This window comes from Protopterus annectens, chromosome 7.part0 (genome assembly GCF_019279795.1).
Source record: "Protopterus annectens isolate FY-2018-M chromosome 7.part0, PAN1.0, whole genome shotgun sequence".
Taxonomy (NCBI): domain Eukaryota; kingdom Metazoa; phylum Chordata; order Ceratodontiformes; family Protopteridae; genus Protopterus; species Protopterus annectens.
The window spans coordinates 852,673,359-852,697,375 of NC_056739.1; the positions used below are offsets into that span (position 1 = coordinate 852,673,359).

Consider the following 24,017-nt stretch of genomic DNA (forward strand, 5'->3'; position numbering starts at 1 on the left):
TAGAAAGGTCCAGGATAGGATGCCATGTATTGCCTTTTCTGGGTACCAGGAAAAGTCTCGAATAGAAACCTTGTCCCTTTTCCTCTTCTGGTACCAACTGAATAGCCCCCATGCTCAAGAGAGAGAGTACTTGATTCTGGGCCTCTGCCCACTGATTTGGGGGTAGATCTGGCTACCCGCTTGGTGTTGGTAAGGTGTGGAAGTGAAATCTGTACCCTTGGGACACTACATTTAAAACCCATTTGTCCTGGGTAATGAGTTCCCAGTTTTTGGCCTGCAGACCAATCTTTCCGCCTAAAGGAGCATTCAGTTGGGAAGTGCTTGGAAGTTTTAGAAGCAAGTCATTAAGACGGTTTTCCATAGGGGGAGTCTTACTAATCCCCGATTTGGGTGCGGAAACCCCCACTGCTTAGTCTTGTGTGTCCTCTGGGACTGAAACCTTGGGGTTTCTGCTATGTCTGGGTTTGGCTTGAGAAGACCTTGAAGAGGCTGGAAAGGACCAATTCTTAGAGGGCCAGTGCCTACTAAATCTAGGAGGCTGAACTTGTAAGAAATCTTTAACAGTTTGCATAGATTTAGCTTTATCTTCCATCTTTTTAAGAACTTCCTCAGCCTTGTTGCCAAACAGGCGGTCCTGATTTAAGGGAGCATCCAACAATTTAGCTTTAACATGATCGGGTAAAGATTGCTCCTTAAGCCAAGCATGCCTTCTGAGCACAGAACCAGTAACAGCAGCCCTGCAAGAGGCCTCTAAAGAATCAAATCCACATTACAAAGCATGTTTCCCAACCTGTTGAGCAGAATGCATTAAATCCTGTAATTCTTTATTTTCCGCACAGTCAGGAATCAACATAATTTTCTGTTTAAGCACTCCAATAACATGTTGTTGATACTTTAACATATGAAACTGGCAATTTAAAGCCCTAACAGAGAAGGCTGCAGAAGTGTAAACCTTCTTACCCCATCTGTCCAGCGCCCTGTAGTCTCCATCAGAAGGGGTAGGATTTTTAGCAGTAGAAGCCTTAATGCCCTTGGGTCCCTGTGAAATAGTCTCTGGATCCGCAATAGGATTTTTTTAAAAAGGAACTTGTATGAATCAGGAACACGATTAGTTCTGTCAGGTAATCAGGGGCCAAACTAGATTCCGAAAAAGCATAATCAACAATGTCTAGTACTGGAGGAATAGCTGAAGGCCTATGCTGAGGCAGGAATAAGAAATCCCTAAGCCTCTTTTGAATCAGAAAAATCCTGGCTTTCCTCTGGAGGGGGAAGCAGAGGGAAGAGAGTCCTCTGCATCAGAATCCTCATAAGTAGATAAGCGCAAATCCAGATCATCAGAAAAATCAGAATCCTGGTCAGAAGATTCATAAACTACTTCAGTCCTAGGTCTCTTAGAAGGGGGAGGCTGGCTTCCCCGATTAGAGTTATAAGATCTTCAGCCATTCTTATTTGTTTTTTTAGGCACAGAGGCCTGAGCATGCAGCCTGGGCATCGTTTTTTTAGGCATGGTTCGAGATTTAGGCCTAAGAAGAAGAAGGAGGCGTCGGTTTAATATGCAAATCCATAGGCCTGAATATACCCTCAGAAGCCGGTGCCTGCACAGCGGCTCTGGACCCATCCAAGGTAGAGACATCCGCAGGTTCCATAGTTGAAGCATCTCACGGAATACCGGACTCCGAATGGGTCTCAGTAGAGGCCTGCAAATCAAAAGCAGCAGGTAATCAGGGGCTGCGAAAGCACCCAGAGTACCGGCAAACTGGCGACTGGCTTAGTAGATGCTCCGTCGGCAGTTTTGGACCTCAGCGGTCTGTCTTTATCTTTGCGTTTTTTTTGGAATCCCAGTAGTCGGATGGCTAACCAACGACATTTCTAGATAATTAAACAGGGAACCGAAAGCTTTTGAGGCGAAAATATACAGACGGCGAACAGTGCGCTGATTAAATAAAGCACATAACCGACAGTACAGTACATTGTGGTCAGGGCCTAGGCAAGGAATACAGTACGAATGGAAATCTTTATGAGGTATTTGCTTTCCACAAGAAATGCAATTATTCACTTTTACTGACATCGGTAAGGAGCAAGAAAAAGTTTCCCCAAAGGGGTACATAGTTGAAGACTTTGGTTCTGAAACTCTAAAATAAAAATTTCAGGAATCAGCTGACCAGCACTTGCGTACTGCTTCTGCTTCAGGCACCGCACAGCAAGAAAGACTGATGTTATGGTGTCGGCTGCATCATGGAAGAAGGGACAGCAACCGACGCAGGGACAGCAACCGAAGCAGGACCCAAGACTTTGTTAATCAGGCGGACTGAGGGCTACTGCAAGCAGATAACCCAAAAATGATGACTGCAGCAGTGAAACACGAAGAACATCAATTGCTTGATGCTAACCTCTGGGTAAAGAGGGTCTGTCTTCAGCTTAACAAACCATTATAAGGTCGATAGACTGTGTGACACCCCTGCACTGGCCCAGTAATCAAGGAGCCTCATTCCTCACCACTGGCAATAGTGGGAGAAGTACACACACAGTAAAGTGCAACTTCCCTTAACAGCACATGGGGCTGGTTTCTCCCTCTTTATTGGGGATCTGGAGAAAGACTCCTCATTGGCACAGCTATAGGGTTGAGATCTCAGCTGAATGGCTAAGCCAAAACCTCCACCACCCTCCAACCAGTGCTTAGTGTCCCTGCCCAAGTAGTTCACACAGACACACACACACACACACACACACACACACACACACACACACACACACACACACACACACACCTGGCAAAGGCTGGCACAGGTTTACTAGCTATGCTCCCTTCTGCCCAGACTATAAGGTAGTTTCCACTGCCACCAACCAATCAACTATTTAAGGCCCTTAACAAAAGATGTCCAATCCTACTGAGTAGTGTTACCAGGGGCGGCTCTTGCTATAAGACTGCAGCCCCCCCCCAGCTTTGGAAAGACAAAAAACAAACTAAAAAAAAAATTGCGGAAAAAAAAGGAACAAAAAATAAATATTTCTCGAGTGCCGGAACTTGCGCATGTGTGATTGCACAGATCGGAAACTCCAGACTGCTATGTCAGCAGTCCGGATAAGAGGAAAGGACATCTCTACCCTGCAGCACAGAAGTCTATGTGGTGACAACCGCACAGAATGGAAGGCATCCGGACTGCAACGTCCGCAGGCTGGAGCCTGCTCTCGCAGGGAAACCTTCCCCAGGAAGACATTTAGCTGCTCGGGACTGTTACAGGAACTAGCTTCTGGCACTGCTGCATGCAGACGGACTCATTTCAGGTAGGGAACTGAAACGAAAGCGCGCGTGTGTGTGTGTGTGTGTGTGTGTGTGTGTGTGTGTGTGTGTGTGTGTGTAGATAAAACTAAATGAGACTGTTTGATTATTAAGAGTACATATGACTGAAAATACTTTTTCAAAAAATTAAAATAAACATATTTTTAGTGTTTTTAAAATGTAATAAAAATGATGCAATATATCAGTATCTCCAATATACTGAATTGACTGCAGTCATCCCTTGATACAGTAGTCAAGAGAGGACAAACTACTAAAAAAAAAAAGACATGCATTTAAGAAGACACAGGAGACTACCAAATGCTTCTTGTCAAATAATGAACATACCTAAATGTGTTCAGAGATTGTGTGTGTGTGTGTGTGTGTGTGTGTGTGTGTGTGTGTGTGTGTGTGTGTGTTTCTGTGTGTAGTTTCTCTTCAATGATGCCTCACTTGTTCAATTAAAAATACTAGTTGATTTTTCAGAGGTATGTCCAGTCGGGCAGTCTTGAGCTTATGAAAAACGAATCAAGATTCAAACCCAGAATTAAGCCACTAATATTTCGTAGATTTAATTAACCTTCAAGTATATAAAAATAGCCAGTATAACTAAGAACATAACATTACAACAACATTTCCTCACTGCATTGAGTGGGCATGGGAGACATCAGAAATCTTTATACAGAAACACAATTAAGCACATGTAAGACAGACTCTCAAAAGATGGAATCAAAAGTTGCATAAATAGAAGAAATGCTGAGATAGATCTAATAGTCTCATACAAAACATTGTTGTGTTCTGTTCCTCATAAAATCTGTGGTTTCGGTATTTTTGTTGTCTTACATAGTTGATGGTGCAGTGGTAGCACTGTTGCCTGACAGCTACAAGTTTTCTGGTTTGATTCTTGGCTGAGGTGCCTTCTGTGTGGAGTCTGCTTGTCCTCCCTGTGTTTGTGTGGGTGTGCTTTGGTGCCCCATCTTACCAAGACATGTGTCTGGACTGTTTCTCCCTGGGCCTCTGGTGAAAATTCAGACTTTCCTGGTTAACAAATGTTAAACAAATAAAAAATGACAGGCATTTGAATTTCAGACTTTATATTCTTCAGAAAGTACATGGTAACACAAAACCTTTTATTCTAGCAATTTTCTAAGTTTATAAGATGGATACTTGAAACTTGTCCCTATTTTTGGGACTGTATGCCCCCATTATTGGCTTTGTCCAGGTGTTTTGTGCCAAGGTTGACAGCTATGGTGAGAACTGAATTCACTAAATGGTAGCCATTTAAGTTTCAGTCTTCCTCTCTTTCAAAATACAGCTGATTTGGCATATTGGTATGTTGCGCGAACTGTTTTGCACAGGGTCCTGGGTTCAAGTTTGGCAGTGAAATGTAAGGTGGTATCACAGCATTTTATTCTAGCAACCTTGCAACATTATACAAGCAATGTTTAAAATGTGTCCCTAGTTTTTGGGCTTTTGTCTTCCCACAATAAATTTAGGCTTTTTCCAGATTTCTTGTGCTGCAAAGTTCAGAGATACAGCTGAGTGTCGAATAGATTTTACAAGGAGCGGAGACCTGCTGGGGAACAGAAGTTTAGTGTTGCTTATGCTGAGTCTGCTTGCATTGTTAATAGCACAACCAGTAGTGTACTTGGTTTTGATGCAGAAGGCTGTGGGTTCTACTCCTACAGTATGGAGATGCATTGCTGATACTGTACTGTGTTGTAAAGGGGTTGGATGATGCAATCCCTTTTGGCGAAGATACCTAGTAACTATGAACCTGTTTATCAGTTTGCCTTCCATTCCCTATTGCATTATTACTAGCTTATCATTTATTTAAATGTAATATAGGCAATTTATTCCTCAAGGGCAGCAGGCACTTTATTTGTAGATGAAACAATGAAATATAAAGTTGTTTGCTAGCAGCAATCTCTTCATTAGTTACAGATCTCTTTAACGTGGAATTATTTAGATGCCTTTTACTTCTTCAGAGATTGTGCATATTTACTGATACTGGTGGACTGTAGAATTTGAGTAGACTTTTATGATGGAAATGTTCTGAATTGGGCAGTTTTGTCATTACTGGTGCATGCATTTGTTTCATTGTTTACTGGAAAAATGTTCAAAAAAAGAAGTTATGTCTTACCATAACGTTCCATCTGAGTTTTCTTCCAGTCATCACTGATGGGTTCGGTTCCAAGCCCTCGGAACAGAGTCGGCCTTATATCAAGCTTGCATACACCAAAAACTCTTGAGCTAAGCTGCTACCCACAACGCCCTTCTCTCAGTTCTCAGATCGAGTTTGCATGCAACATTTAGAAGAAACAGAAAGACAGAGGCCATCTCTGAGCAGAAACCCTGAAACACCACAAGGACCCAGAAGATCTGCCAGGAGCCTTTGGTGGGGACGGTGGGAGGGTGTGATGACTGGAAGATGATCAACAACTCAGATGGAACGTTATGGTAAGACAGAACTTCTTTATCTGAAGTTGTTAATCTTCTTCCTATTCATCACTGATGGGACAAAATCCCAAGCTACTTTGAGAACCTGGGTGGCCCTTATAGAAGAACATTCCTGAGAACCATTGAGCCAAAGGCCACTCTTCCCCTGGAGTCCAGATCCAATTTATAATGCTTGAAGGTATGGGGTTTAGCCCAAATGGCTGCTGCACAGATGTCATCCATGGAAGCCCTGGAGTGGAAGGCAACAGAAGCTGCGATAGCCCTAGTTGAGTGAGCCTTAATTTGAGCAGGCTTAGATTCATTCGTAAGAGAATATGAGAAGGTAATGCAATCTCTAAGCCATTTTGATAAAGTAACTTTAGATACAGCACACCCCATTCTAGGGCCAGAAAATGAAATGAAAAGTTGGTCAGACTTGCGAAAGGACTTAGTTCTGTCCAGGTACAAATGTAGTTGTCTATGAACGTCCAATGAATGCAGGCAGTATTCTCCCTTGTTTGAATAGTTTGGAAAAAATACAGGGAGCTCAACGGACTGGTTAATAGAGAAGTCGGAAACCACCTGGGAAGAAAGGATGGATTAGTCCAGAGTGATACTCTGTCCTTATGGAACATCAGGTACAGGCTCTTGATGCATAACGTTTGTAACTCAGACATGTGTCTGGCTGATGTGACCGCCACCAAAAACAAAGATATCCATGACAGGAATTTTAGAAAACATGTAGCAGCGGGCTCAAAGGGGGGGTAGAGAGAGAGACTGAAGAACCGGGGAGAGATTCCATGCCTCCACAGGCTGCCTGATAGAAGGTCTGCTATGGAAAATTCACTAGAGAAAAGTCTTGTGAAGTCGGGTTGAAATAAGAGGGACTCCATCTGAACCATTATAGAAACTGGAAATACCTGCTAAATGGACTTGAATGGTGGAAGCCGATGCTCCATGGTCAAACAACTCAGAAAGATAATGAATAGCCGCTGTAGGAGTTGAAAAGGGTTCTAGCATCCGATTATGTGACCAGCTAGCGAATCTTTTCCATTTGTGTCTGTAAAGTTTTCTGGTGAATGGTTTATGGGAGGCCAGAATAATATCTCGGACAGATGAGGAAAGGGTTTGCTGCCTGGCATCTAACAGAAGGGGAGAAGCCAAGCTGTCAGCTTGAGAGTGGATAGACTGGGGGAGTCAGCCCTTGTGGGTGAGATATTAGGTCCTGACGAGTGTCCAGGATCCAAGGAGGTTGTAACAGATGAGGTCAGAGGAAAGGAAACCACACCTGACGAGGCCAGAAAGGGGCAATGAGGATTACTTTGCATCTCAACCGAACAGCTTTCCTTAGAAAAAGGGGTATCAGAGAGTAAGCATAGAGGAGACCCACAGGCCAATCGTGAGTCAAAGCGTCTCTCGGTAACTCCCCGTGAGGGGGAAAGAGAGCAAAGTAGCTGCTGCATTTGTTTGAGGGGGAAGCAAAAAGATCGCAGGACAGCTGGCCCCAACGGCTGAAAATTTTTGCAGCTGATCAAAGAGGCGTACCACATCCAACTCAGACAGGCTCCTGGTGGACCTTAACCCAATGCCCCTGAGGGGAGACAGGCCGGTCCAAAAAGGGGCTAAAGGCTTGTCCGGCAAATGGATCCATAGACGGGGAATACTGGGCCCATGGTGTAGTAAAAGTCGGCACAGATGATTCCAGTTTTGAAACAGGCAAAAGGGGGATTATTGGTGCTGAGAATGGGCTCGGAGTCGAAGTAACAGCTGGAGTGGAAATCCATAACAGCTCCGAAGAGGTTGTCAGAATCGAACTCGGAACAGATATGGGGGACATCGATGCCGAGGTAATGGCAGGCAAAATGGCCGGAGCCAAAACCACAGTAGGAACCATAATCGTCAGTGCCAAAAGCGGCGCCAACGAGGCAGTCATGGCAATATCTGTAAGAACCACTGGAACCGAAGAGGCAATCTTATGCTCTGTGGAAGTCTTATGGGCCTTATGCTTATACCCTTTGATAATCACATCACCACAGTGGTCAGGAAATCCTTCTACGTGGCACATCTCATCACAAAAGGATTCTCATCCAGAAAAAAAGAGGTCATTGTTCCCCTCTACTCATCAAGTACCTCACAAGACATCTACAACAACTGGAAAGACCACAGAAATACCTCACAAAGAGGATTACTGGCCTCAAACAGATGCCCTATGCAGACCGTCTCAAAAAACTACAGCTTTACTCCATCGCATATCGCCTACTCAGGGGCGATCTCTGCCTAACATACAAAGCTATGTCAAACCCAGAGCTGTTGGATATGCTCCACTTAAAGAAATCCCAATCCCTCAGAGCTACACGCTCTAGGGACCTTAACCTTTTCACCACAATAAACAGAACATGCTGGAGGGATAGATTCCTGTCCCAGAGATTTTCCATACTCTGGAACAGACTACCTATCTATGTCAAACAGAGCTCCTCATTAGCACTCAAGAAAAATCTTGATGATTGGATGGGAAATGGGAAATTCACCCCGGGGATCACTTCTGTGGCTCTGCTCGACAGAGGCACAGGAAAATAATTTTCTTGGGTGGCGAAAACTAGGGTACATTTTTTGGCTAGGCTTGTATGGGCCCTAGGGCCGATAGCCTAGTACCTACCTATGAGGATTGCCCCCTATCACCAGCCGGTGAAGAGGGGTGAGAACAAGGAAGTTTTTTGTCCATAGATGGAGGGGTTGGAGACCTCCGATGCAGAAATAGCCTCAGAAAAGGAAGAAGGAAGCATGCCTTTAAGAATTAGTGACTGAAACTGGCACAAATGTCACAGGGAGGTTTCACAGATTAAGTGTGGAACCCCCAAACAATATACACATTCCTCATGCAGATCGCTATTAGGGAGTTTACCACTGCAAGAGGAGCAATGCTTAAACTCCGTAGTCCCTTTCTTTTCAGACATACCAAAAGAAACACGACTATCCAGAGAGGAAAGAAACACGACTATCCAGAGAGGAAAGAAAACAGAGAGCAAGAGGGGAAATACTAACAATGGTATTGAGAATACCACAAGGGTAAAAAGGGCGTTTACAAACAATGGTAAGAAAAGGGGATACCCGTGGGTATAGCAGAGTAAGATATCAAGGAAAAAAGGAGTTTGACAGGAAAAACTCACAAAATGCTATAAACTTTGAAAAAGCACAATACTTAGCTGGAGAACTCGGTGAAACGCTGCTATATGGCAAACAAGATCTGAGGTAACTGGGAGAAGGGCTTTGTGGGTAGCAGCTTAGCTAGAGAGTTTTTGGTATACGCAAGCTTGGTATAAGGCGGGCTCGGAACCGAACCCATCAGTAATGAACAGGAAGATGATTAACAACTTCCGATTAATAAATTTAAAATGCCTTCTAAACAACTGTACTGCACTGTACAAGGAATACAATTTAATACAATCAGGAAAGTCTATCAAAGAGCACATGTACGTTTCGTGTGCAAGGCACCTATGATTTGAAAATAGCCCAAAGTTAATAGTCATCTGCCACTGGCAAAATGTATTTTCTTTGAATGTGGGTTTCAATGCTGTTTCAATTAATGTGAGTTTCAAGGGTAGAGAAGTTTTAATGCTAAGTCTATTTTCACTGCATTGCTTTGTTTACCAGATGTTCAATAGTGTTTGCACTGTAAAATGCAAAATAAAACTTTCAAATGAAATCCAAATCATCGCAGAAGTAAAGCAGTATGCACATTACAGTGTTTATGGTAAATGAGGTGAAATAACCAAGGAGTGGGACATTGGAATGGCTGCAGGGGGGAGGCTCCATTCGACCATGATTTGGTGGGGGGAAAGGGCAGCAAACTCAAAGACAGCCCCAACTAAACTATACCTCTCAACTGTCCAGATTTTTGCAGAATGAATAGATTTTTGCTTTTTATTTTTGGTTCCTCATACAATTTGTGGTTTTCTGGCAAATCATTTAGGAATGAAGTCACTAAATAATGTCAGACATTGAGTTTCAGACGTCATAACCTTCAGAAAAATGCATGCTATTGTTATTCTATCAACTGTCTTAAGTTTATACAAGAGCAATTTTTAGACTGTCTGTATGTTCCCCCAATATATTTGGCCTTGTCCAGATTTCATGCATTAAGAGGTTGAGAGGTACATGCAAATAAATTGATTATATAATTAGGAATATTTAAACCTCTCAACTGTCTCCAATTTCGGTTCAAAATGTTGCTCTCCCCCTAATAATCATTCCACAAAATGACAATTTTGGAAGAAAACGTGGAGGGTTTACAATTATAAATAACTGTAATGATCAGAGTTATAGATTACTTTTGTCAGAAATGCATGTAGATTCTCTTATTTTTGTCAGCTGCTCAAGTTAACAGTACTAATATTTAAAAAGTGCCCCTTCTTTGACAGGTTCCCAGCTGTATTATGTGGCAATTTTATATTTTTGTATCACGTTTGGTCTGTTTTTCATAAAGTTGTGGTTTTCTGGCAAATTAGTGGCAAATCATTAGAGATTGACGTTAGAAAATAATGACAAAACTTTTGAGTTTCAGATTTTATACCCTTCAGAAAATTCATATTAATTAAAGACCTACTACTATTTTATTATCTAAGTTTATAAGAGCGATATTTAAAAATGGTCCTCTGTCCCACTTCTGTGTATGGCTTTGTCCAGATTTCTTGCTATGAGGTTGAGAGGTACGAGTGTCAGAGCCATCTCCGTCAGCCAAAGACATTTCAAATTGTGACATACTTGTTGCACCCCACTCCCCCATGTAGTGACTAGATGGGTCCAAGCAAAGCAAGGAGCAGTTATGCAGGGTATTCCCCCATCCAAGGTAGACACAAGTACGATAGTGGCTTTTCATCTGTCCTTGACTTTGCAGAATGTTCTGGTTTTCTGTCATATTTTTATACTGTTGATTTATGCTTCTTATTCAGAAAATGCATGCTGTCACAGTGCCCTGTTGCATGCATGCTGTCACAGTGCCCTGTTGCTCTGTGTTTAAGTAGCAATGCTTTAATGACCATCAGGCAAGCTTGTCTGAGATTGTAAGATGCAAGTAACCTTTAATAAGCATACTGTTAAATAATTACCAACACACCAACAAGTCTTTTTGTTGTTGTCATGGAGATATTTACATAGCTAGATAATGTACAAGCCTTAGGTATTGAAATGCATATGTATTTGTAATAAAGGATAGGATTACAGTATTTTCAGAAGCTCATTACATTTGTTAGAGATCTGCAGTCATCTTTGCAGGCTTTACCCGTAAACTAAACAGAATGCCAATCTATCATGTGTGGTTCATAACCTGTGCAGTAATCCTTTAAGCAATTTATCTTGTTTGTTCATTTTTTACTTTGATAATATTTTCCCCATGAAAAAAGTAGATAGTTGCCAGGCAACAGGTCTTTTTTTGGATAAGAAACATTTTTACAAGTTGGGGTTTCACAGAGATTGCTACTTTCAGCATGTCACTTGGTACTTTTATAAAGCCGAATATAAATTATAATTAGAACTGCAGTGCAAGCAGAAGCTTGTTTTTTTATAATTGATTTTGACTGATATTCCAGTAATGTATTTAAAAAGTAATTTTTTTCATGCCTCAACCTTTTTGTTTCCATCTAGATATTAAGTAAGCTGTCATGTAACCAATGCATTGAAATATTTTTTCTTCTACACTTCATTTTGTCTTGATTGGACTCTCGTAATGACAGTTTGGCACCCAGGGCAGCGTATTTAATTAAAGTTCCAGTTGATGTGGTTTTCAGCATAACTCCACCCCTTTCTAGTTGGCCACACCCCTTCCTATTGGCCCACCCATTCAGCGGTCTCCTGCAGCCCCTCTGTAATTTGAAGTCACTAGCTGCCACTGAATGTTACTATTAATCCAAATGGTAGTCTGACCAAGACTTGCAAGGCTATTTAGGAGTGGCCTGTACAGTGTCACCAAATACATATGCAAGTACGCTAAGAGCTTAAATAGGTCTCGCAAATATCAACCACAAAGATAAATATATTTAATAATAAATAAAAGAACAAAACAATATTCAATAGACAAACACAGTTACTTCAGAGTTCAAAATCACAAAAAATATTTAAAACAACACTGCAGGACAGTCTCAAATAAATACAGAAATCATCTAAACTAATCTTTACTATACTCCTAACTATATCTAAAAAGAGTTACTATGCCCTAAAAACTTACAGCAAGTCAAGTGCAGAAGATGGTGATAAGTGGATGTTCTTGCTAGGTCCAAGACAAAATACAAAATGCACAGACTCTCTCAGAGTTCCCAAATTAATATCAAACATTACTGCTGGCCAAACCTGGATGACATCACTCTGTCACCTGACTTCAGTTCCCAGACTAAACGGAAACTAACAGAATTTAACATGTGTGCGAGAGAAATACACACCTCTCAGATCTTTGCAGCTGCTAGGAAGTCATAAAGCAATAAAACATCTCCACATCTCAAACCTAGTAATTATTTATTTTTCAAGACGATACAATGTCTGGAGCTAGAAGTTTTTGTGTCTGCTACACAAACCGAGAGAGAACTTTTATGGCACAATCGTAAAGCAGTCTAATTTCAACTGGTTTTCTTGACGTTTTGTAAGTAAACCTTATGTTCTAGTTTCTACTGTTAAAACATACATTTGCACAGGTATTTAGTTTACATGCATTTCTGTTCCAAGTCAGCAGGGGATGCTGTGGTTACATTTTAGGACAGTACATGATATACATTTCTGTGTAAACCACATCAATATTCACAAATGACAGAATTATTTAAAGTTCCAGACAGCTGGGCTGGCAATATTTCCCTGCATCACAGACTGCATTGTTTTTTTAGCATCTGGTGGCATGGCATGCTTCCCCTTTTCTGTTATGGGGAATGACATCTCCATGATACTCCATGGGTATGAAGGTTTTCTCTCTCTCAGGAATGCATCCATTATGGACATGAATGCTTCATCCACTTGACTGCAACTTCCCTCGTTTAGCAAGCATTACTGCTGGACTTGATTCCAGGAGTCTGGGCAGCCCTTCGATCCACTTTGCAGATGGATGCCTTGGTATGTCTGGCAATATTAATGTTACATATTCTTGCTTCGTTTCTTACTGATGTAGTTACTGTCTTTCAGTGGGGAGTCTGCAGGGGACTGGTCGGGACAAGCACCCTCCTTTACCTGGTATTTGACATCACTATGTGCCCTACCAGGAGATGGTCTTACCCACTAGTATGAGATTTCCTACACAATGGAAGAACTTGTGCTAAGAAAGGCTTTAGGAAGGGAAATATCCGTAATCATCCACCACTTACTATCTGTAAGAGCAGCAGATATGCTGAGCATTTGCATTTCTGTTACAGCCATGTGTTAAACTATAACTGGCTGACACAGCAGGTTTCTTAAGTGAGATGGAACACGTTTTACATAATTGAGAATGAATATACGTTTAATACTTTGTGTAGTAAGCATATAAACTTTAAGGCATTTTGTGTAGTACACAAACCCCCACAGCATCACTTTGGCACCTCAGGTCACCATTTTCTTCCCACTTCAGTAATACTCATTCTCATCCTATTTGAGGGTTGTATAGCGATCAACCAGCCCAAGGATTTCAAACAGCTGCCGTCAAGGATGAATAATTTTAGAAAGAAACTACAGTAATGTTAGACACATGCTTTATGATCATATGAAATCAGTTTCCCCTTGACAGGTGAATGTTTCAGCTCACTGGTAACTTCCACACTGAACCCACCTGCCAGGACATGGAGCTGGTGTGACTTAGCACTTGTTCCTCAGCAACACTGACATCCCCATATGAGATATTCAGACGTAGCTCTAATTTTATTGCTGTTTGGGAACTTTCTTTTGATTGGTTTTAGAGCTATATGCATACAGACAAAATTTGTTTAAAGGTTCAGCCTATAATTTTCATGTCTTCTGTCCTTGAAAATTTAAGCTTTTAAAACATAGGCTGACTAACAAAGAAAAATGCAATAATCCAAAGTGGATTCTCCCCATTCGTAACAACCAAGACTACCTTAAAGACTGTAATTTGTAAAATAACAAGCCCTGGTTTTTGTATCTGTAGAAGTCCAAACAAAAGTATGAAAATGTTTGGTGAAAGTGTCTACTGCACAATGACAAATATTTTGTCAGCTCTCCTACACGTTTTATGTTGCTCAATTTTTACATTGTTAGAGGAGTCAGTTAGTTCTGTAATTACAATAACAATGATGATAAAAACAATTAATCCTATTTGTTGACCATATAGGTCCATCAGACATACAGTCCCTTTTTAGGGGAGACCCGGGAGCAATGTCTGGTGGAGTGATTTGCTCAGGATCTCACAGGAGGCAAATGAGGGATGAAGGAATCCAACCCCACACCACAGCAGCTACAGTTCACAGCCGTAACCTCTTTGCCATTTGCCAAAAAGGTAGGGTGACTGCCTTTGGATTTATCCTTCCTTCCATTCAAGTGTGGCATCTCTGCCTCCGATGCTCCTGAGCACAGTCGTACACATATAATGTTATCCAGGAGGAAGCTATTACGTCATGTGCCACACTAAGACACACCAGGATTGCTCTTTTGTACCACATGCAGTACTCAGATATCCTTACTGACAATCATGGGAAGGTTTTCCTATGTAGAGCTTAAAGCACCTTAAGCCTTCTAACTGTTTAGTGCATGCAGTGTTGTACCACCAAGGAATTTACCATCCAAATGACATGAGTTATATACAGCGTTCCTAAACCACCTCCCCAGGTGCGCCTTGAACAGTACAATTGAAGATGCCTGACTAAAAGAAAAAGTGGTTAAAAAATTCCAGGTCTGACCTGCCATGTGCACAAAACACAAGTTGCATCCACAGGATTCATAGGACTAATATATGTGCTATTTGTGGACTGGTCACAGGGACCAGGATTATTAGGCCTGGGCATCTTTTGGCTCTAGGGCCCTAGCAGATACCTAGTCGATCAAGGGCTTCTTCCCCGCTCTCTCTACAGTTTCTAGCCGTTCTGTTTTTGAATAGTTACCTGCAAAGAAACCTGCTGAGAAATTCAAGGTAGACAAGGATAAGAAAGTCAAGAAAAGACCTAATAGTGAAGTTTTGGATGAGATGACACAGATCCCCCCCAAGTCCTCTGTTTCTTCACCTCCACGTTTGGATTTGGCATTGGAACCTCACAAGTCCTCATTATTGGCAGCCCCTAGTCCTAGCACAGTTACAATACTGGAAATGTTCCGGTACCTGCTGTTATTCCAAAACAGAGGTTTTCACGCCTGGGTCTCTACCTCGGGTCTGGTCTCCCACCTTTAGTTTTCAAGATACAGACAGGCAATATGTGGATCCTGTAAGCTGCTGTCAACAACTGGTAGATCCTCTAGAAATTTCAGGGAAGTGGATTTGGACAAAATGATGCAGACTTTTCTGTAGGCACTGACTGAACTGGGTATCCCTCCCTCCTTCTCTGTCCCAATTGTGGAGAGAGGTAGCCCGTCCACACAGAAGCCTTCTACTTTCCTGGTCCAAATCTCAGATCTGGTGGTCTTGGATCTAACTCTTGCCTGCAGGGTTCTTTCACTGGTGAATGCAGGGTTCTTTCACTGGTGCCTACTGTGTGGTCTTCCTTGGTGCTGTTGATGGTCCTGCTGCATTTGACTGACTTAACCTGAGCCAAATGCATCCTGGAGTGTAGAGGTCAGAGGCCATGGCCCAGGGCTGGAGTCAACTCTGAGGGTTTCGGAACTGCGTCTGTCCCTTGGTGCCTTGACACTGGACAGTTTAGCACCAGTCTTGGTGTTTTATCTAAATGGCTTGGCTGCAGCTCTTAAAGCCAGAATGAAGAAGTAAGACTTCTTTCCATATCCATCTATGGCCCTATTATGCCTGTCTGAAGGTAGAGCATTAGCAGCAGGTAACCGTTTGGAAGTCTCTTCTGTGGAAATAAGGCAGAGGGTTCTACCAAAGGAATTTTATACAAGGATCTTCAGGTACTTTATAAAACCTTTCAGGTGTTTTAGTGGCTAGAAGTTGAGAATCAGGCTAAGTAGAAGTTGATGCAAATGCATCCAGAAAAGCATCTAAAACTGGGACAACTGGTGCAGGCATAGGGGTACCAACCTCCAGTAAAATGCAATCTCTGTTCAGCACATCACATACCTTCTGAAGTCCCACTCAAAATGTTGCATCATTTCTCCAAACGCAAGTCTAGGGACAAGGTATCCTCATCATCAGAAGCAATCTGGCCTGGGGAATGAGTGAGGTAAATACACCACCTATGTTCATCCAAATCAGAAATGGCTTCATTCTCCTTAGAAAAGGACTTACCTGCCTCATCTGAGAGACAGAAGATGAAATTGCAATGGACAGAAAAGGAGGTTTGATAGCGAAAATGGCCAAAAATAGACCTTGAAAAAATCCCATCTATTCTTTTTCCTGGGACATCTGACAAGGAGAAATGTTTTTAGTTTGCCTTTTCATATTCTTAGTGGAGATGGTTTAATGAAATGTGGTGATATGACCCTCGGTGTACTTCTATTAAAGATAAAGCACATCTTCATGGACCTCCCATTCTCCATAGTATTGGTTTGGTTGAGTGTATCGGACGTGTCACAGTCAGATGCCATTTCTGCCCCTGGTGAGGTTGGGGTAGCAGGAGCCTGAGAAATGACTGAAAGTACCTCGAGCTCTTGTAAAGCCTCAATGGGTATGTCAGTCTGACTGGACATAAAATGGCTCAAGCCTAGGCCATCTGAATTTCTTTTTCAGAATGAGTAGGATGTTGGATGCAGAGATTTCTTCCATTTCAGACTGGGCAAGGTGCATTAAGCACATAGTTTCTAAATCGCTATTAAGACAGGAGAAACACATGCATTCAATTTTTGGTACAAGTGACTGAACTCCGGCAAATCTTGTAGCCGTGTTTAGCTCCAATATGTCATCAATAAAACAGAGACAGCATTTTATCAATGCAAAATAGGGTTTTTTTTTTTTTTTTTTTTTTTTTTTAACACTGCCTCCTCCTCCTATCTTCCCAGAGCCACACTGGCCAGGCTTGTATAGTCTGCTTATAAAACCATAAATCATACACCTAACACACCTAACCCAGGATTTGGACATGAACTGTTTATTAGCCCCAACTACTGCTCTTAATATGAAAAAGTCAATTAAGTAACTAGATTTGTAACTCACTATCTATATTAGCATGGGTTTATCCAGTGAACTAGTGACATGGAAAACAAGCCACTTTGTTTATTTTTTTGTGATCTCTAGATGTGTACAAATCTAAAAAGTAACTGGCATGGGTTTTAAAGTGTTTTACCTCACGATGGGCATAAACTTAAACAGCAACTTTCAGTTATTTGAAATGCTTTGTTTTCACTACTGATTTGGACTTGGGCTTCCATTTTAGTGCCAAGAGTGAGAAAAGGTGGCCAAACTCTAGCCTCCCAGTTTGACTGACAGCCCACTCCCATGCTGATTACATCAGCCTCTTGTATAATTTAACCCACTCCTGGCACCATGGCACCAACCCCTCTCTCAGGCAATTGGTTACCTGTCCTTCCACCTGATCCCTCCCAGCTTCCAGGCCTTTACCTAACCAGGCACAGAACTATCTAGCCCCCTTTCTTGCTAACCTTATCACCTGGAACCTGGAAAGAGGAAGAATATGAACAGAACTCATAACTCCTACACTCAGGAAGAAGCTTGACAGTGAAGACCCAAGACTGGAGTACCATAAAACTATACTCTGGAACTAACAGCATTCCACATCTCACTGCAGCTACCCCATGGCAACCAGGTATAGAACTGTAGCCACTAGGTCTGCATTTAACAAAGTTTATATAAACTGTTGCAGAAAGAAAACTGCTGTTGCATGGCACCACTCCACACTGTTATATTCTTTACACCATGGGCACAATTTGACTACACTCAAAGAAGATCTGAGATCCTTATGTTTATTAAAAGTGTTTGGATACTCTGCAGCTCACCTGTTGGATTTTTATTCCATGGGCATAAAAAGCGTACACAAAAGGTTCTGAAGTCTCAGACTTTACTTTTTTCCTCCTCCTTGTGCATATTCATGAGCTGTGTAAAAAATGAGCACTGTGAATTGTTTCCACTGTACGCTACTTTGCTGGATGCATGTACTATTCAAAAATAGTAATCACCTTGTGTAACTTTAAATGACTACCTCCCCTGCATATAAAAAGGTCAGTCTTCATCAAGAGGAAGAAGAATTGGGACTGGTCACATTAATCACGTCAGCCTCTTATAAGCAGGCACTGTAAACCTTGTGCGTTACACAAAAGAATACTGGCCTTTCACTTTATATGTCAGGAGATAATGAACCCTGTAAACGTGGGCACAGTCTCTCATATTACATGCAATAGACTGGAAAAAGGTCTGTAATAAAGCTTTCAAAACCTGGCTCCAAAGAATATGACACCCACTGATGCAGACAGCCTCCATTTTACATATGCTACAAAACCGACAAAGTCTGGTGATAACCTTGTAAAAGCAGACATGTTCAATGATCAAAGTGAAAACCACTCTACTAGACGGACCTGAGAAAGCTCAGGTGAAACTGTTTTCTTAAATATAGCTCTACAGTTGTAGCTCATAGCGAGTTTACATGTCTTGCTTGTTAAGTACTGTTGGCCAACAGGGTGCTGGCAGAAATTGGGCTACTGTTGGCCGAAGGAGAAGAGGGGGAAGGCATGCCCGAAGGCAGGTAAAGGCTAGGACTGTGATAGTGAGAGTCGGAACTTTGAATGTTGGCAGCATGACTGGTATAAGGAGAGAGCTAGCTGATATGATGGACCAAAGGAAGGTTGGTATATTGTGTGTGCAAGAGACCAGATGGAAGGGGAGCAAGGCTAGGTGTATCGGAGGTGGTTTCAAATTGTTTTATCAAGGTGTGGATGGGAGGAGAAATGGCGTAGGCATTATCCTGAAGGAACAGTATGCTAAGAGTGTTTTGGAGGTGAAAATAGTGTCGGACAGAGTGATGTTTATGAAGCTGGAAATTGATGGTGTAATGATGAATGTTGTTAGTACATATGCTCCACACGTTGGGTGTGCGATGGATGAGAAAGAAAAATTTTGGAGTGAGTTGGATGAAGTGGTGATGACTGTGCCCAAGGGTGAGAGACTGGTGATTGGAGCAGATTTCAATGGGCATGTTGGTGAAAGGAACAGAGGGGATGAGGAAGTGATGGGTAGGTATGGTGCTAAGCAAAGGAATGCAGATGGTAGTGGATTTTGTGAAAAAAAATGGACATGGCTGTGATGAATACGTATTTTAACAAGAGAGAGGAGCATAGGTTACATACAAGAGTGGAGGAAGATGCACACAGGTGGATTATATCTTATGTAGAACGGCCAGTCTGAAGGAAATTGGAGACTGAAAAGTGGTGGCAGGGGAAAGTGTAGTTAGGCAGCATATGATGGTGGTTTGTAGGATGATATTGGTGATCAAGAAGAGGAGGATGAGTGTGAGGGCAGCACCAAGGATCAAATGGTGGAAAATGAAAAAGGGTAATTGTGAGGTGATGTTCAGGGAAGAGATAAGATAGGCACTGGGTGGCAGTGAAGAGGTACAGAATAGCTGGGTAACTACAGCAGAGCTAGTAAGAGAGATGGCTAGAAAGGTGCTTGGTGTGACATCTGGAAAGAGGAAGGAGGACAAGGAGACCTGGTGGTGGAATGAAGTAGTACAGGTGAGTATACAGAGAAAGAGGTTGGCGAAGAAGAAGTGGGATTGTCAAAGAGATGAAGAAAGTAGACAAGAGTATAAGGAGATGAGGTGCATGGCAAACAGAGAGGTGGCGAAGGCTAAGGATAAGGCGTATGAAGAGTTGTATAAAAGGTTGGACACTAAGGAGGGAGAAAAGGACTTGTACCGATTGGCTAGACAGAGGGACCGAGCTAGTAAAAATGTGCAGCAGGTAAGGGTGATAAAGGATAATGAGGGAAACGTACTCACAAGCGAGGAGAGTGTGTTGAGCAGATGGAAAGAGTACTTTGAGAGGTTGATGAATGAAGAGAATGAGAGGGAGAGAAGGTTGGATGATGTGCGGATAGTGAATCATGAAGTGCAGTGGATTAGCATAAGGATAGCTATGAAGAGGATGAAGAATGGAAAGGCTGTTGGTCCAGATGACATACCTGTGGAAGCATGGAGGTGTTTAGGTGAAATGGCAGTGGAGTTTTTAACTAGATTGTTTAATGAAATCTTGGAAAGTGAGAGGATGCCTGAGGAACGGAGAAAGTGTTTTGGTACCGATTTTTAAGAATAAGGGTGATGTGCAGAGCTGTAGTAACTACAGAGGGATTAAACTGATCAGTCACAGTATGAAGTTATGGGAAAGAGTAGTGGAAGCTAGGTTAAAAAGGGAGGTGATGATTAGTGATCAGCAGTATGGTTTCATGCCAGGAAAGAGCACTACAGATGCAATTGTTTGCTCTGAGAGTGTTGATGGAGAAGTACAAAGAAGGTCAGAAGGAGTTCCATTGTGTCTTTGTGGATTTAGAGAAAGCATATGACAGGGTGCCTAGAGAGGAGTTGTGGTACTGTATGAGGAAGTCGGGAGTGTCAAGAGAAGTATGTAAGAATGGTACAGGATATGTACAAGGGTAGTGTGACAGCTGTGAGGTTTGCGGTGGGAGTGACAGATGCGTTTAAGGTGGAGGTGGGATTACATCAAGGATCAGCTCTGAGCCCTTTCTTATTTGCAATGGTGATGGACAGGTTGACAGACGAGATCAGACAGGAGTCCCCGTGGACTATGATGTTTGCAGATGACATTGTGATCTGTAGCGAGAGCAGGAAACAGGTGGAGGAGACCCTGGAGAGGGGGAGATATGCTCTAGAGAGATGAGGAATGAAGGTCAGCAGGACTAAGATAGAATATATGTGTGTGAATGAGATGGAGGATAAAGGAATGGTGAGGATGCAGGGAGTAGAGGTGGCGAAGGTGAATGAGTTTAAGTACTTGGGATCAACAGTTCAGAGTAATGGTTAATGTGGAAGAGAGGTGAAGAAGAGAGTACAGGCAGGATGGAGTGGGTGGAGAAGAGCGTCAGGGGTGATTTGTGACAGACGAGTACCAGTAAGAGTGAAAGGGAAGGTCTACAAGAGGGTAGTGAGACCAGCTATGTTATACGGGTTGGAGACAGTGGCATTAACAAAAAGGCAGGAGTCAGAGCTTGACGTGGCAGAGCTGAAGATGTTAAGATTTGCACTGGGTGTGACGAGGATGGACAGGATTAGAAATAAGTATATTAGAGGGTCAGCCCAGGTTGGAAGGTTTGGAGACAAAGCCAGAGAGGCAAGATTACGCTGGTTTGGACATGTGCTTAGGAGGGATGCAGAGTATACTGGGAAAAAGATGCTAAGGATGAAGCTGCCAGGTAACAGGAAAAGAGGAAGGCCTAAGATAAGGTTTATGGATGTGGTGAGAGAGGACATGCAGGTGGTTGGTGTGACAGAGCAAGATGCAGAGGACAGGAAGAAATGGAATCAGTTGATATGCTGTGGCGACCCCTAACGGGAGCAGCTGAAAGAAGAAGAAGCTCCCATGGACCCTTCCACCATGGTCTGTAACAGCCTTTAAATAACTGACCTGTTGAATATAATGCATTAAAACAAAGACACTTGTCCATCTACCTGCTTAACTGAATAAACTAGTAGAAACTTCAACAATGTGTCTTTATTCCTCCCACAGGGAGGTTATGAGAGCGAGAAGAGTGGGACAGGGAGAGACTCCTAGATCTGTTACCTTACGTGATTTTATCTGGACTAATCGTTTATACTCTGATTCAGGGATGGGCTCCACTGCGGTCATGGTATTGGAAACAAAACATTTAGAGAAATTAGACACGTCATCTGATGAAATTTAGGAAGGGTAGACCTCATTATCCTGGTCAATCCCAGAAATAAAAACATATGGATTGTCAAAATCTCCTTTCCCAGGAATATGAAGCGAAGGGAGAACCCCACCCTCTACACCTAGATCTAGAAGAGAGTGGCTTGAGTTCACTCAGTGTGCAAGAACCACCGGTAAAAGTACTTAGAATTGGTCAATAAGGCTATGATGTCAGATGCAGCACATGGCATGTGCAGCCACGTATGAAAGGTATGGGCAGTAAAATGCAAGATAAAGTCCCATTCAGCGACCATGTGCACAAGCCACAATCTGTCTATCAGCAGGAGACTAACCAGTGCAGGAACACCTCCAGGAATCTCCTTAACCCTAGCTAAGAAGTCTTAATTAAAAGAAGAGTCCATCGGGTAGCCATCCCTCCCCATCCAAATTTCAGACATAGGTGTGCTAGAGGGCATTTAGTATGTATTCTACATAAGCTGTATGGATGTGGCTCAACTATGAAAACCCAAAGAAATATGCAGATAGAGCCATCAGGGCAACATCTCACATACTCCTCTCTCTCTTTGTTGGAAAACTAGTATGACACTTTCACCTAACTAGCTACCGGGAATCTTAAACCTACAATTAAGAAGAGGCCACCGTGCAAATGAGGAAAAATGAAGTCTCTGACCATCAGCCCACCCTGCCACTTTCCAAATTCCCTACGTTCTCTCATTAGTCCAGCACCAAATGAAGGTCACATAAAGAACCCTTTGGACAATCCTGCATGAGACCCCTACAATGCAACAACTTTCACTTGTCTTATGCTGGCTTTAAATTTCCATCTCACTCTCCAGAGAGGAATGGGTAGGCTGAAGATTTTTACTTACATGCATGCATACACACACACACACACACACACACACACACACACACACACACACACACACACACACACACACACACACACACACATGTATGCATGCACAGTTACTACAATTAACTGATGCAGTACATGCATGCTATGAGAAGCTACATCTATTACAGTTGCTTAGGTCTGCAGCCTGAGAACCATCAACTCCACTACACTTTCGCCAGGTCAGGTAGCTCCAAAAATGCAGATCTGGTGGCAGGCTTCATGCTACTGCAAAGCCCTCAGATGATGCTTTTTACCAAATTCATCTGTACAAGGTAACGTGTACTGAAGAAGACCACAAATCTTAAACTTCCAGTACAAAGTGAAACTACTTAACTTTGGATGTGGCAGCCACTGCTGCTATCCTGTGATGATCCAAGGCACCAGTGCCACAGTCTGCAAAAGTTCTGCTGTGGGACCTGAACAGAAGAATCACACTTTACAGGACTGTTAAACTTACAGCCAGACTTTTCATTCAGCACTGACAGTGGGTAACTTCCTGAGAGAAGGGCAGGAAAGAGATCTGGACAATGTGACCAACATGGATGCAGTGGGAATTGTACACATACCCCTGTATCGGATACAGAGTGAACTACACAGAACCCACAAAAGAGGGTAATCATTGAGGTTCTGAGCAACAAATGGAGCCTAATGGGTAAATTCTCTAAGGTCCCCTCAAGGTGAAACATCTTTCGTGTATACCTTAATTACAGCGCTTATAACATCTAAAACTAGTAGTCTGGGCAAAAATATTAAAACTGCTTTCAGAAATGGACAAAATGCATACTTAGAAAGATATATATATATATATATATATATATATATATATATATATATATATAACCATACATAAAACAACTTTAATTTTAATACAAAAGTTGCACAAGTACAATGGATGCATTCTAAAGTAGCCCAACACACCAAATTAGAAGACTAAAAAGTTTTCTTCACAAAGATTTTAAAGCCACAGTCTACACTTCAAAGACCACACAAAAAAAGAAATAAAAATATATCTTACAATCTTGATGCAAGGCAAAGTGAAACGTACCTTTTCGAAATAATTAAACAGCGGCTTGTACTTTTTGCCTTTGAGAGCACTGCCAGGAAATCTATATATCGAAAAGAAAAAGTTAAAATGTGTAACCTTCTACATCGGAAGTCATGTCAAGAAACAAAACCTGCATGATAAAGCAACTTAGGTTTTCTAAACTATCTGTATTCCTCTACGAGACTAACATGGTCAATGCTCATGTAAAAAGTAGGTGCCCAGGTGGCATGAGACCACCATATATTACCAGCATGGTAATGTGTTCTTTTTCTCTTCTTTGTGCATGAAGACCAACTGGTTAGGTGTGGTTGTAGTGGATAAAGGCAAAGCATACCAACAACAGGCATTTAAAACTACTAAGTACCATGATTTACAACTGTGACATGGATTTCATGGATCTATATTACGTGATCGAATGCTTATGTGAGCGAACACTT

At 42.2% G+C, this 24,017-nt stretch overlaps 1 protein-coding gene across 2 annotated transcripts in view; it reads right to left on the reverse strand.

Annotated features, from left to right (window-relative positions):
• Nucleotides 1-24,017, reverse strand: part of IARS1 (isoleucyl-tRNA synthetase 1) — a 1,809,950-nt gene that overhangs the window by 1,456,590 nt on the left and 329,343 nt on the right. For both annotated transcript variants that reach the window (XM_044077404.1, XM_044077403.1), the window contains one exon: nucleotides 23,581-23,641. In XM_044077404.1, the coding sequence (XP_043933339.1) occupies nucleotides 23,581-23,641 (61 nt within the window). The remainder of the gene's footprint in view (nucleotides 1-23,580; nucleotides 23,642-24,017) is intronic.